The sequence below is a fragment of the Jaculus jaculus genome, chromosome X (assembly GCF_020740685.1).
Source record: "Jaculus jaculus isolate mJacJac1 chromosome X, mJacJac1.mat.Y.cur, whole genome shotgun sequence".
Classification (NCBI taxonomy): domain Eukaryota; kingdom Metazoa; phylum Chordata; class Mammalia; order Rodentia; family Dipodidae; genus Jaculus; species Jaculus jaculus.
In genome coordinates this window covers 109,453,962-109,468,484 of record NC_059125.1, presented here as the reverse complement: position 1 = coordinate 109,468,484, position 14,523 = coordinate 109,453,962, and the positions used below count along the sequence as shown (strand labels likewise).

The 14,523-nt window shown below is 36.8% G+C and overlaps 1 protein-coding gene across 5 annotated transcripts in view; it reads left to right on the top strand.

The window, feature by feature from the left end:
- Lrch2 (leucine rich repeats and calponin homology domain containing 2) overlaps window positions 1-14,523 on the top strand; it is a 136,702-nt gene that overhangs the window by 40,854 nt on the left and 81,325 nt on the right. For all 5 annotated transcript variants that reach the window (XM_045140632.1, XM_045140630.1, XM_004659114.2 and 2 more), the window contains exon 2: window positions 11,151-11,295. In XM_045140632.1, coding sequence (XP_044996567.1) covers window positions 11,151-11,295 — 145 coding nt within the window. The remainder of the gene's footprint in view (window positions 1-11,150; window positions 11,296-14,523) is intronic.

Genomic DNA, 14,523 nt, shown 5'->3' with positions numbered 1-14,523 from the left:
TATCTTTATTTGAAACTTTAAAATCCTTGCCCAGTTTAATACTAGGTTTCTATTCACTAAAATATTTCTCATGGAAATCTTTTCCTTCTATCTGGATTTTATTTTAGAAGCTAAATGATGAGGTTTCATCATTTTTTTAAATAAAAATTTAACTGCCACTTAATAAATATCATTGCATCTATTTTATTTATTTTATTTTTTATTTTTTTTTAATTAGTTTTCTATTCAGCAAATGCAGGCAGTTTGGTACCATTATTAGGCTCATCTGTGACCTATCCCCTCCCCATTGGCCCCTCCTTATTGAGGTATATGGGTCGTGCATTGTGGAGTTAGCCCACAGTTATTGATACGATAAATGTTTCTGCATATCATGACCCAACATGTGGCTCTGACATTCTTTCTGCCCTCCTCTTCTGTAAAATTTCCCTGAGCCATGTTGGGTTCATTTTTGGTCTGCTTCAGTGATGAGGTGTTGGGGGCCTCTGAGGCTCTGGCTCTCTGATTTGGTAGGAGTTGATTTTTCTCTGTGTTGGTCTCCTTCCCCCTTGTGCTGGTATCCGGTTCATCAGGAAAACAGCACTCTTGCTTGTTTCGCCAATTTTCCTTAGTTTCAGCTGGGGCCCTTTTGAGGTATGATGGGGTGCTCTCTCCTTAGGATCTGCATCTATCTGAAAAAGAGAAGCAGATTCTCCAACGGAGAGTAAGTTAGCACCAGGACAAATGAGATAACCCTTACTTTTTTAATGGAGAGTTTAATAGGTGTAGGTCCTCATGTGCCCCGTGATTGATGGTAGCTTGATATTGGAGAGTGGGCTCATGTTTGGATATGGTTCTGACTTGTTTCCCAGCTCCAGCTATGGGTCCCGTACCACTGAGGGGATCATTTAGCCAAATCAAGAGCAGTTGGTTCCTCACCATGGCTGTGTGCCACTATTGCACTTGTGTGGGCATCACAACAGGTTATTTGTTGCTAAGTAGGTTAGACCATGAGTTGCTTGGAGAGATATTGGTTATGTCCCCCATTCGCCCATGTAGCACCTTCTGGAACTAGACACGCTGACTGTCTGGGGACTTTCTCCTGGCTTCCAGCCATGCCGTTCCATTTTACATGTCAGCTGCATATGGTGTCTTCAGCAATAGGGTCTTACCACTAACCTTTGGTGGGTCATCAGGTACTCTGACAGAAATCTGTCATTCTTTCAGGAAACCTTGTAGGTTTCTCTGATCATAGGCTCATTGTGGATGACAGCCACATGCTGGTACTGAAGTTAGAGGTCAGTGACCACTAAGAAAATGAGGAAAAAGATAACTAATATATAAGAGTTAGAGAGGAGAGAGAGTGAGAGGGAGAGGGAGGGAGGGAAGATGTAGAAGATTTAGGTTAGACTTGATCCTACCCTCTCCAGTGTCTTGTGGTTTAGGTGTTTCCTGTAAGGGCCTGGTGAAGGTTCAGCCATTTTAAATGCAAAATTTATAATGTATAAACTTTATATGGGTTGAATTATAGTGCTGTCGTTAAACCTCAGTTTGATGTTTGATGCCATTACTATGACTCAGTTATTTCTTGGTAAACCTGAAAAAGTTTGCAGAATTTGTTATAGACAACTCAACATATAGTCTTTTTTTGTTGAAAGAGAGAGAAAGAGAAAAAGTTGGGGAGAGAAAGACAATGGGTGCACCAGGGCCTTTCAGCCATTGTAAATGATCTCCAGATGTGTGCTCCCCCTTGTGCTCGTGAGACATTGCTTGCTTGCATTACTGTGTGTCTGGCTATGTGGGACCTAGAGATTTGAACATGTATTCTTAGGCTTCACAGGCAAGCATCTTAATTGCTAAACCATCTCTCTAGACCTAGTCTCCTCCTTTCTTATAAAATCTTGTCCTTCCATGTCTCTTAACTGTTGCATAACTCCAAGTGCATTCCTCTCTGTGCTTTGCAGCTGTCCTTGCTTCCAGCATCTGCTTTGGTTTGCACCCTCGCTTCTTTTAGTACCTGTGCTGAAAATGACTCTTCTTTTATTGGTTGTTGTGCCAGTGAGATCTAGATACCTGATGTTATTTCTGTCAGCTTTAAATCATTGTTTTCCTTTTTTTCCATGTGTGTACATATGTGTGTTACTCTTTTCTTTCCACTGTACTGTGGTCAATATTTTATTTCATCATAAGGTAACTGAGAAATTCTTTGGCTCAGACATCTTTTTTTTTCAGTGAGTTTTCAGTGTTAGAAATTGTTTATGATCTTGTCCTGAATGAAAGCCCAACACTCTTCTAGAGAATACTGAGTCAAGAATTCACCTGTGTTTGTAGAGCACATGTGTTGAAAGTGGATGCTAAAGCCAAGGGGCTGCCATTTTCCATCAGGTATCAACATCAGAGTCTCTCATACTTCAAACACACTTTCCATTCTTGCATTGGCAGACAGCTATGGTGCCTCCTCTTTTCTTCTTCTTTGTTATAGTCCTAACAGTTTTTTGTTTTTTTTTTAATTATTTTATTTTTTTTTATTAACATTTTCCATGATTATAAAATATATCCCATGGTAATTCCCTCCCTCCCCACCCCCACACTTTCCCGTTTGAAATTCCATTCTCCATCATATTACCTCCCCATTGCAATCATTGTAATTACATATATACAATATCAACCTATTAAGTATCCTCCTCCCTTCCTTTCTCCACCCTTTATGTCTCCTTTTCAACTTACTGGCCTCTGCTACTAAGTATTTTCATTCTCACGCAAAAGCCCAGTCATCTGTAGCTAGGATCCACATATGAGAGAGAACATGTGGCGCTTGGCTTTCTGGGCCTGGGTTACCTGACTTAGTATAATACTTTCCAGGTCCATCCATTTTTCTGCAAATTTCATAACTTCATTTTTCTTTACCGCTGAGTAGAACTCCATTGTATAAATGTACCACATCTTCATTATCCACTCATCTGTTGAGGGACATCTAGGCTGGTTCCATTTCCCAGCTATTATAAATTGAGCAGCAATAAACATGGTTGAGCATGTACTTCTAAGGAAATGAGATGAGTCCTTTGGATATATGCCTAGGAGTGCTATAGCTGGGTCATATGGTAGATCAATCTCTAGCTGCTTTAGGAACCTCCACACTGTTTTCCACAATGGCTGGACCAGATTGCATTCCCACCAGCAGTGCAGAAGGGTTCCTTTTTTTCCACATCCCCGCCAACATTTATGATCATTTGTTTTCATGATGGTGGCCAATCTGACAGGAGTGAGATGGAATCTCAATGTAGTTTTAATCTGCATTTCCCTGATGACTAGTGCCGTAGAACATTTTTTTAGGTGCTTATATGCCATTCGTATTTCTTCCAAGAAGGATGATTTTTGTAAATCATACATTTATTCTGTCCACATGGTCTACGGGGTGATGTGAAAATCCATGAAAAGGGATATTCTAAAAGAGAGGCTTTGCACTTTAAAAATCAAAAGGCAGATCCAAAATACCCTTTCCCACTCTGGCAACAACTAAGTTCATCTGTTAGATAATTTACCCTTCAATTTTATTCTCTAAGACTTCTCTAAACTTTACAGTACACACTAAGAATGACACCATAACATATGATTCCATCACAAGACCTTTGTGTATATGTTGCAACTTTAGTAGGCTGTAAGTGGAGGTGATTCTTCTGACGTTCCTCAGACTTAAGTATTGCTATCTAAACACATATTATTTGGTACTGGAGTGGGACAAGAATTAGTATTAATTGCCTATAGTTGGTATGTGAACATTTTTCTTATCACCTCCTTCTTCACCCATTGTTTAGTGGAATTGTGTTAAATGAATGATAAAGAATTACGTCAAGATACTGCCTGCAAAAGAGACTAATACTTCAAAACTGAAGATGAGAATTTGACTACAGGACCACAGACGATATGACACTTACATTATTTATTTATTTACTTACTTACTTTTATCTATTTGTGGATTTTATTTGTATCTTGTGTGTGTGTTCATGTGTGTGAATGCATGTGTGTGCATGCATGTGTAGGTTGGAGGACAACCTCAGGCATCAGTGCTTGCCTTCCGCTTTGCTTGAGACAGGATCCCTTGGTGTTTACTGCTACATACATCAGCCTAGCTGGCCGAAGAGCTTCAGGGGATTCTCCTATCTCTGATGCCCATCTCATCATAGGAGTGCTGGCATTATAGGTCTGCACACTATGGTGTCCGAGTTTTTATGGCGTCTGTAGATCTGAACTCATGTTCTCATGTTTACACAGAAAGCACTTTACCCATGCAGCCATCTTACCAACCACTTAACAATGTTTAAGTTTTATCTCATATATTTTTTGTGGTTAGGCCACATTCCCCATATTCTGGTAGTGGGGATTGAACCAATAGCTTCCCACATTCTAAGCAAGCCCGCTGTCATTGAGGTACATACTCAGCCCATAGGCAGCAACTTTTAAGTGTTACTGGAACATGGCTGATATTACTGGGAGACAGTTTTTCATGGGTGTTACGTTTCTGTTCATTTTCCAAGTGAGGCATTAAGTGCTATGTGTTGTGAACTATCATTCCATGGATGTTTGTACAGTGAGGAGCCTTGAAAGATAGACATAATGACTCCTTCCACGGGAAAGGTCATATTGGCTTGCATCCTTGGAAAAGAGTGCTAGTGTCTGTAGAGCAGAGTTCTACAGAAATGTACAGTCCTGCATATTGTGTAGTAAAATAATGATTCTTCCTTTCACACACAGAGCAGGCATGTTTATTGTTTTTAAAGATGTGGGTTCCCTCCTCTTAGGCGCCTTTCCAGTAATATGATGTACCTTCATGCTTACAGTCTCTGGGCCTATTTACATTGTCCAGGTAGGCTTTGATGGGCAAGGGGAACTGTCACAAATACCCTCCTATTCCTGCCACTGTCAGTGCTGTGAGTAATAGATTCTTTTGTCTTCCACACAGGAGTCTCGTACCGTATGCTAGTAGTCATTTAACAGTCTTAAGCTAACATGTTGTCTTTCAGGGAAAGTAAAATCTCAGACTCCTGAGTCCTTGACAGGAACTCAACACAGTGGTTTTGTCTATAAGATAATATACTACTTTATCCAGCAAACAAATGTTTATTAAAAATGAAATTTTGGGGCTGGAGAAATGTTTTAGTGGTTATGCGCTTACCTGTGAAGCCTGAGGACCCCGGTTTGAAGCTCAATTCCCCAGGACCCATGTTAGCCAGAAGCACAGGGGAGCACTTCCATCTGGAGTTCGTTTGCAGTGGCTGGAGGCCCTGGTGTGCCCATTCTCTCTCTCTCTCTCTCTCTCTCTCTCTCTCTCTCTCTCTCTGTGTGTGTGTGTGTGTGTGTGTCGCTCTCAAATAAATAAATAAAAATAAAACAAAAACTTAAAAAAGTGAAATTTTGTGAAATGTGACTCCATATGTAACCTATATATCTAGTAGGTAGAAATTGTTGAACTTTTCTGTAAAAGTAAGAATCTGAAAAAAAAAAAAAAGACTGCTATTCTTTCAAGGGATATCTTACAAACAACCTGTCTCAGTGTTTTTATTTTTTTTTAATGAATTGAGAACTTTACTGCATAAATACATTGCATATTGGTTACATCACTCTCAGGTTATTCTTTTAAGATCCCTGTCTTACAACCCAGGCCCATTTCGGGTCCTTCTCAAGTGGGGGTATGAGTAATTACTGTGGGATCATGAATGTACCAGTCAGTCTCTGGGGTGGGACAATTCCTCTGGACGCCCCTTCCTACCCATTGGCTCTTACAGTTCTTTCTGCCTCCTCTTCCACAATGTTCTTCGTGCTTACGAAGACTTAATATCTTACTTTTGAAGAAACTGGTTTAATTACTTTTTATCAATTTTTGTTTAATATATTGATTAAAACACTGAAACATTAATAAGGGCTAATCTCTTTAAGGGGTCAAGAAAGCTGTGTGTTATCTCAGATGAAACAACTCTGAATTGGTGAATGAGGAACAGCTGAGGGCTTTATAATGCCCTTCAATTAATTATTGTTCCCAAAATTGGGACTTAAGTAATGTTTTTGTTCTCTTTCCTGTTGCATTAAACAATCTTGGGTATGTATACTATTGGAAAATTTGTAATTTTTCTGACCTTGGTTTGTGGTTTGAACAGGACAAAATATTTGGAATGTGGTACAGGGGTTATAATGGTGGAAAAGAAGAAAAATCACACAACTAAGTGCTTTGAAGTCACATCTGAGTTGAGGATCCTGGTGTTATCAGTTATTGCTATATTTTTTAAAAAAATCTTTGGCATGCCATTCAGTCTGTCCTTGTTTCATGACAAACAGTAGCTACCTTCATTTAGAGATAATCTATGGAAAATGAATGGAATTCTGATCTAGTATAGTGTTGCACCAGTCCTATTTTGATTGCTAGAGTTAGGAATTTTGAGTTCTGATTTCACCTGATTTTTTCCATTAAATTATACTCTTTAGGCAGAAATTTCCTCCCTGCTTCACTCTGTCCTTCCCTCCCACACTCCCTGCTTCCTCCTTCTCTCTTTATCTATACTGTCCATTCCTTTATTGCTTTCTCACTGTATTGCTTAGGCTAGTCTAAAACTAGAGAGAAGCAGAAAAATCCTGCTGTTATATCTCTATTAATGACAGTGATATGTTCCAACAACATATTTCCTTATTAGAAATATAACCAGAGATAAAAATGTTATCAGAGTATTAATAGGATTTGTTTTTAAGAGAGATTGTGGTAATCTGTATCATTAAATTATAAAAGACTAAAGAAGACTCATTTATCTTAGTTTAAGGTTTGGTAATTTGTATAACCCTCCCAATAAAAGCTTAATACTCTTTTGTATTCTGAATTTGTTCAAAGTGTAATTAGTATAATTAGTGTAGCATTAGTATAATTTCTGAAAGTCATTCTCTATACTTTAGCAGAAATGCTAGCTAATGGGCCAGGCATCACCCTGGGCAGCAGTTGGAACCCATCAGTAGTGCTGAGGCTGCAGCTTGGGAGACAGTAAACTGATTTCTATTGTATCTTACTCACCTCCTCCCTCTCCCAGGCACCTTGGTCATTGCAATAGTGCATACAGAAATTGGTGCAATAGTGATACGAAACATAATTTAGATAAGTTTATTTCAGATTACATAGTAACATCTCTTGCAGAATCTCAGCAGTTTTATACGTCATGTCTTGAAGGAAGTCAGGAAACAGCACACAGCAATCTGTCTACTAATGATTTACTGCCGATAATGCTTGATGTGAATTGTGCTTATAAATGAAACAAAATAAAAAATTAGTTGAGTAGCTATATAAGTGCTTGTCCCTAAGAAAGATCATTCTTCCTGCACAAGAAAAAAAAGACACAACAATTTCAATAATTTTTGCATGCATGTGTGTATATGCTTGTATATGCATATTGATATATGTGCAGATGCACAACTGGGCTAGACTTGCTGGCCTATGTTCCGTAGTGGTCTGCTTATCTCATCTACCATGCTTGGACTTTTTAAACCTGGGTTTATTCATCTTGCAAGGTGAGCCATCTCCTCAGCTTCAGTTTAAGGTTTTTTTTAGGCATTCTCTCATTGACTCTGATAAATAACTGTTCTGGAATGTATTGTTTTTCCTGTTTTATTACTTTTTGATATAACAAATCACTATAAATGAAATGGTTTTAAAAATAGAAACTTAGTCTTTCATAGTTCTAGAGATCAGATGTCTGAAGTGATTATTATGAGATGACAAGCAGAGTTTCGGAAAAGCTCTGGAGGACAATTTCTTGCTTTTTCTAGTTTCTGGTGGCTGCTAACACTCATACCCAAATCACTGCAGTATATGCCTCTCTCTTTGTGTCTTTGTAATTCCTCTCTGCCTTTTTCTTTATTCTATCTGTAGAGACATGGTCTTATAATGTAGTCCTGGATGTTTTAAATTTCGGATCCACCTGTCTCAGCCTTTGTCATGAAGGGTTTACAGGCAATTGCCACTGATTTCTGCCTTTTTCTTAAAATAATACCTTTGATGGTACTTAGGGACTACCTAGATGATCCAAGATATGTCCTTATCACAAGATTCTTTTTAAAAATTTCTTTAACATATTTCATATAGGTCATCTTCCCATCAGGTTATACTTTTATGTTCCCTCTCCCATGGCCTCATTCCACTAAGGGCCCTCCTCAGTGGGGTTATCTATAATCACTGTGAAATCATACATCCAGCAGTCAATCTCTTGGTAGGGGGAAATGCCTTAGAGTATACATTCCCAGTCTTTGGCTCTCATACTCTTTCTATCTCCTCTTTTGCAATCTTCCCTGATCAGAAAATACTTGGGAGATCCAGACCCATAAGTGCGACAAGAAAAGAAATCTGTTTGCATAGCACAAGATAAGTCATCTGTACTACAACTGCTAGCACCAAGGAAACATTGTAGAGGAAGGGATAGATTAAATATGAATGCTGCTCTCACTGTTACCTTGAGAACCTCCTCCAGGGAGATGGAGGTAGACACTGAAGAGACTCAAAACTCATCAAAGTAGAAAGCCAGAGGCTGCTGAAAGCTAAATATTAATGAATACCATTCTTGATCTTTCTATGCCAATTCTCTGATGTTAGACAATATTTTCCACTAATATGAGTTTATAGTACTAACCATATTCCCACAACTTCAAATTTTGTTTGTCCAACTCATACCTCACTTCTAAGGTGTTTGACAATCTCCCATGAGTCTTTTTTTCAGATAAAGTTGAACCTTTTAATTATTGCACTCCTTCTAAAAGTAAAACAAATATCTTATCAGTAGCCACAACAACAAAAGTATATTTCAACTCCTACTCATTTCTTAAACAATGTCATTATTGATTTTCAAGATATTTCAAATTTTACCCATTTTCTCTTCCCTATTTTCATAGCTTTAATTCACAGTGCAATAATTTATCTCTGGAACAAGTGCATTATCTTTGAGTGCATAATATTATATGTGATCAGAATAATTAAGTAAGCATAGTACTGTGTTTAGGGTTTTTGTAATTGTATGCAGCAACTTTAAACTCCCAGGGCATTGAAGTTAAAATAACAAGAAGTAAAATCCTAAGTGTAAAAGGAACAAAAATATATTTTATACTAAGAAGAGTGCCTTCATTTGTACTTGTTCAGTTCACCCGTTGGGTGTACACAGGAGGTAAGCCAGAATATTAAGAAAATTTTATTTCTAGTTCAGGTTTTGGTTACTAGTAATTCTATCATTTTATTAACTTATTCAGAATCCTTTGGTGGGAGGAAGAATGTAACTTTTCATATTATATAATTGTTTTTAATATTTTGTTTTGCTAATAACTATTTTTATTAACTAATAATAACAATCAAGCAGTTTCATTTTCCTCTTGTTCCTCTCTTCTTTCTCAATCCATGTTTATCAATACCTATATTAATACAATGTATTAGTATTCTGAATAGCAAAGCTATTATATTGATAAATAAGTAGGTTTTATTCCTTGCAGAGGGGAAGTTGAACCTTACTGATAGGAGGTTGGTTTCTTTGTGAGGACAGCAACACATGATAAGGCTAGACCATTGATGTTCTCTGTGTTACAGGTGTATGCTCTTCATAAATTTTAAGCCAATTAAGGATAACAAGATAGCATAAGTAAAGAGTAGTTCTATAATAAGATAAATAATTTAATAAGTATTTATGTATTGGTTCTCAACAAGGGTTAGGGGAATCGCATCTTAGAATCCATTGGCTCCATCATTCAGCTTCCAGGGTCAAACCACCCACAATAGTTACTCTAAAAGATGGATAGTGCTAAAGTTGAAAAAGTCCATGTATTTTTTAACACACCATGTGATGTTATAACTTTTTAAAAATTATTAATCAAATAACCCTTTTTTATTTGTTCAAGGTAAGGTTTCACTCCAGCCCAGAGTAACCTGGAATTCACTATGTAGTCTAAGGATTGCCTCAAACTCATGGCGATCCTCCTACTTCTGCCTCCTGAGTATATTTGTGGAAGCTTACAATATTTTAGTATAGGAAGGAATAAAGGATAGATGGCAACTTTCTGGCTTGAACAACTCACTAAGAAAATATTGATGACATTGTCTAAGATGAAAGAAGTAGCTATGTATAAAAATATTTTCGATGTAGATTTACACATGTACAATTTGAGATTTCTTAAAGATAGTAAGAGGAAATTCTGAAGATAAAACATAGTTATCTCAGCCAAGCATGGAGGTGTATGTTTGAAGGCAAGAAGGATTCCAAGTTGAAGGTCAACTAACCTTGGCTATATAGTGAGATTCAGAGCAGCCTGAACTATGTAGAAAGACCCTGTCTCAAATATATAAAATAAAAGAAGATAAATAAAAAAGCTATTAGACATATTTTAAGCTGTCATTTGTCAATATATGAATATAATTTAATCCTGGAAATGGATGAAATATCTAGAAAGGTATGTGTTTTAAGAGGGAAAGAATAGCTACCTTATGTGATACTTCTTGTCAATATCAACATTCATGATTCAGGTAAAGGAAAGTCTAGCCAAGGAAACTAAGAAGTAATGAAGGAAGGTAATGAAATTAAAAAAATTTTCCAGGCCAAGGGATGAAGTTGTTTTAAGATGAATGAAATGGTATTTTTATGGTGACTGGTGATAGCTTTGGTGGGTGATAGAAAGAATAGAAACTTAGTTGTAGGTTGAAAGGTTCATGGTAAGAAATTTAGTTGTGTTGTGGTTTTGTGTTAACTTGGCGAGGAAGGAAGGAGAAATGGAAATGGACGTGGGATCAGCATTTGGAATTTTGCTTTTCAAGATCAATCATGATTGCTCAGTGTTTTTCTTTTTAAACATGCAGGAGATGGAACCCATGGCTTTGTGCATGCTAACCAAACACTACCACTAGTCCACATCACTCAAACTGGTATTTTTAAAGATAAATGCCATATTTGGATTTTAAGAGATTTTGAATTATATTTTGTAATATGATTTTGGAATGCATTTTCTTAATGAACATACTTCCTGTGAATATATTGCTAAATTATTTTGCCTTCAAGATATTGGTGGAAAATATTTTATAATATTTTCAATCATTGCTTAAATTCGGAGTGAAAATAGTTCTGATTACTATAGATATAGTTGCATTTTTGATAAACACTATTTTTATTTTTCAGATCTTTCCAGAAATCGCTTTACAGAAATTCCTTCTGATGTTTGGCTATTTGCACCACTTGAAACATTAAACTTATACCATAATTGCATCAAAACCATCCCTGAAGCCATTAAAAACCTACAGATGTTAACATACCTTAACATTAGGTAAGAAAATATTCTTTAAAATAATTTTTTTTTTTGTTTTTATCTTTTGGTCTTTTGAGGTAGGGCCTCACTTTAGCCCAGGCTGACCTGAAATTCACTATGTAGTCTCGGGGTGGCCTCGAACTCACAGGGATCCTCCTACCTCTGCCGCCCAAGTACTGGGATTAAAGGTGTGTGCCGCCATGCCCTGCTAAATTTTGTTGTTTTGTTTTTTAATGGTAAAATCCTTTTTAGCAGTGTGTGTGTGTGTGTGTGTGTGTGTGTGTGTGTGTGTGTGTGTAGCATACCAGTCTCTTTCCATTGCAAATACATGTCTGTCAGGCTTTACATGGGTGGCTTGGGAAATGAATCCAGGAGGGTGGGATGTGTAAAGAAGTATCTTTCAACCCTGAAACATTTCCCTAGCCCCACCCCTGTATACTTAATGAGCACTTGCTATGTATGACGCAGTGCTTACAAGTGTTTTACCTATATTATCTTATTTAATCTTTCAAGATCAATCAAAATAGGTGCCATTATTATCTATGCATTACAGATGAGGAAACTGGGTTTAGCTTTTTAAACAAAGTCATACATAGAGTTGTCCCTTATTGTGTGGGGGAGATTGGTGCTTCTCACAGATACTAAAATCCACCATAGTTAAATTACCTTATGTAAAATGGCAGTATTTGCAAATAACCAGTATTCATTCTCCCCTGTTTCATATTATCTCTAAGTTACTTATCATACCTAATACAATGCAAGTGCAATGTAAATAGCTGTTATACTACAGTGTTTAGCTAATAATGACAAGAAAAATGTCTGTACATCTTTAATATAGATGTGTTACTTTTCTGAGTATTATCCATTTGTGATTGGTTGAATCCACTGAAGTGGAACACAGAGATGAGGGGCCACTGTATGTATAACATGTAATTTTAATAATAGCACTCTCAGCTCTTACCCTATACTTCTAAAAGATTGAACACTCAATGTGTATAAGAACATTGTCCTGCCAACAGAGTGACATTAAAGGGAAATTTATATATTGTGTCTTAACTTTAGAATTATTTTCTTTCCTTTCCTTTTTACTTTTGAGTTGGAAGGAATAATTTCCTCCTCATCCTTTGCCAAGCTACATGTCTATGTTTCCTTATAAGGAAGTAGTAAATACAATTAATGATCACAAATAATAATGTATTACTCTTTGCCACACTTAGGAGGCATTTAAAGAAAGAAACATTTAAAAAATTTTGTCTTTATTTTTGTTTCATTTGTTTTTTATAGACAAAAATCTTTTGACAACTGAGTTACATTTCTGTATCATCATTTATAGTGTATCTTATAATAGTTTTATTGAAATTTACTTCTATTCTTTCCTGTCTTCATTTGTAAAAGTTGAAAATTTGAAAAGTTGACTTGGGCTGGAGATGTAGCTTAGCGGTATAGCAGTTGCTTAATAAAAAGTTTTAGATTTCTATCCCAAGTAACTCACATACAAACACATGCATGCACTCTGTCTGTGTGTGTGTGTGTGTGTGTGTGTGTGTGTGTGTGTGTGTGTGTCTTTCCACTAACGTTTCTTGTTTCCTTTTTAAACATGTTGATAGGGTTTGGGTTAGGGTTCATCAGAGTGCCTCTGGGTTCAATCCCCAGCAACATAAATAAATAGATAGGTGTGTAGGTAGGTAGGTAGATAGATAGATACAGAGATAGATATATAGATACATACATAGATAGAAACATAGATAGATACATAGATAAAGCTAATTAATCATAACTATGTAGTAAAAAAGCAATGATGAATGACTTAATCATTTAGTCTAAAGAGACTAGATTCTGGAGAATCATGCATGTTAAAGGAAGAAAATAAGTCAATTTTGAAAAAAGATTTTTTTGGCTTAAGTTATAATTATAATGAATTTGCTCTTATTTTCCAATTTATCATTCTACTTTGTTGAAAAAATGTCTTGGTAAATGTTTAAGATGGTATTTCAACTCTTTTCTTTTATGCTACTCCTATTTTCTGCCAAATGTTGCAAAAAGATCCTTGTGTGTTCTAGTGTCAAGGGACCCAGACAGCATTTTCCCATGTAACCTGTTTAATTCTGACAGTGTACAAGGATTGTGATAGGACTGCAGTATATTTGACATTCTAGCAGCCTGGTCAGGATTTCTAGTTATGGGGCATTGTTGTTTCTTCTTCTCTAAGTCTATTTGGGCCATGTAATTAAAGCCAAAATTTCAGGATGTCCTTCACGAGGTCCAAATGGAGTAAAGGGTCTTAAGTATCTCCAACCCATTGCTTGAACAATATTGAGTTCTTGTTCCTGTGTACCTTGCACACAATTCTAGGGGCCAATCTGTAAATGCCACTTTGATAGATAGCAAGAATGAGCTGGGCGTGGGGGCGCACACCTTTAATCCCAGCACAGGGAGGCAGAAGAAGGAGAATCACTGCAAGTTCAAGGCTACCCTGAAACTCCATAGTGAATTCCAGGTCAGCCTGGGCTGGAATGAAACCCTACCTTGAAAAATCAAAAAGCAAAATAAATAAATAAGTAAATAAATAATAGCAAGAATAATCACTTCTGTCAGTGTCTGTTATCATGTAAATGAATTAAGATCCTCTCTATTTTTAAAGAATATTTTTGTTTATGTGTTTATTTATTAGAAAGAAAATGCATGATTGTGTGTGTGTACATGCCTGCTTGTATGCATACCAGGGCCTCCTGCCATTGCGTATGAAATCTAGACACATGCACCACTTTGCCTGTCTGGCTTTATGTGGGATGTGGAGAGTTGGATCCAGGTTGGCAGGCTTTGCAAGAGAGCTGAGGCTTCTCTCCAGCCCCACTCCAGACTGCCTCTCTATATTTTGATAGCGTGATCATTTATGTCAGTCAGTTTGTAGTACTTAAATTTGACTTTAGGACTTTGAGAGTAAGGATATAAAGGCCAGATTGATGGGGTTTGAATCCTGGCCCTCCTGCTTTCCAGCCATGTAACTGACTAGTCTCCTTAACTGCTGTGATTATAGTCTCATCTTAAAATGGGGATCATAATAGTGTCTAAAACATTTCAAAGAGCCATTAAGTAAAACATTAAAAATTGCAAGGCCAATAAGCAGAAGAGCCATGATACAAACTCAGCATTAGCATTAAGCTGAGTTAAAGGCACTCGTTGGCTGTTCTACTGCAAACTGTTACAAAACTACTAATACTTTAAAACTTTAAAGATATTTATTCA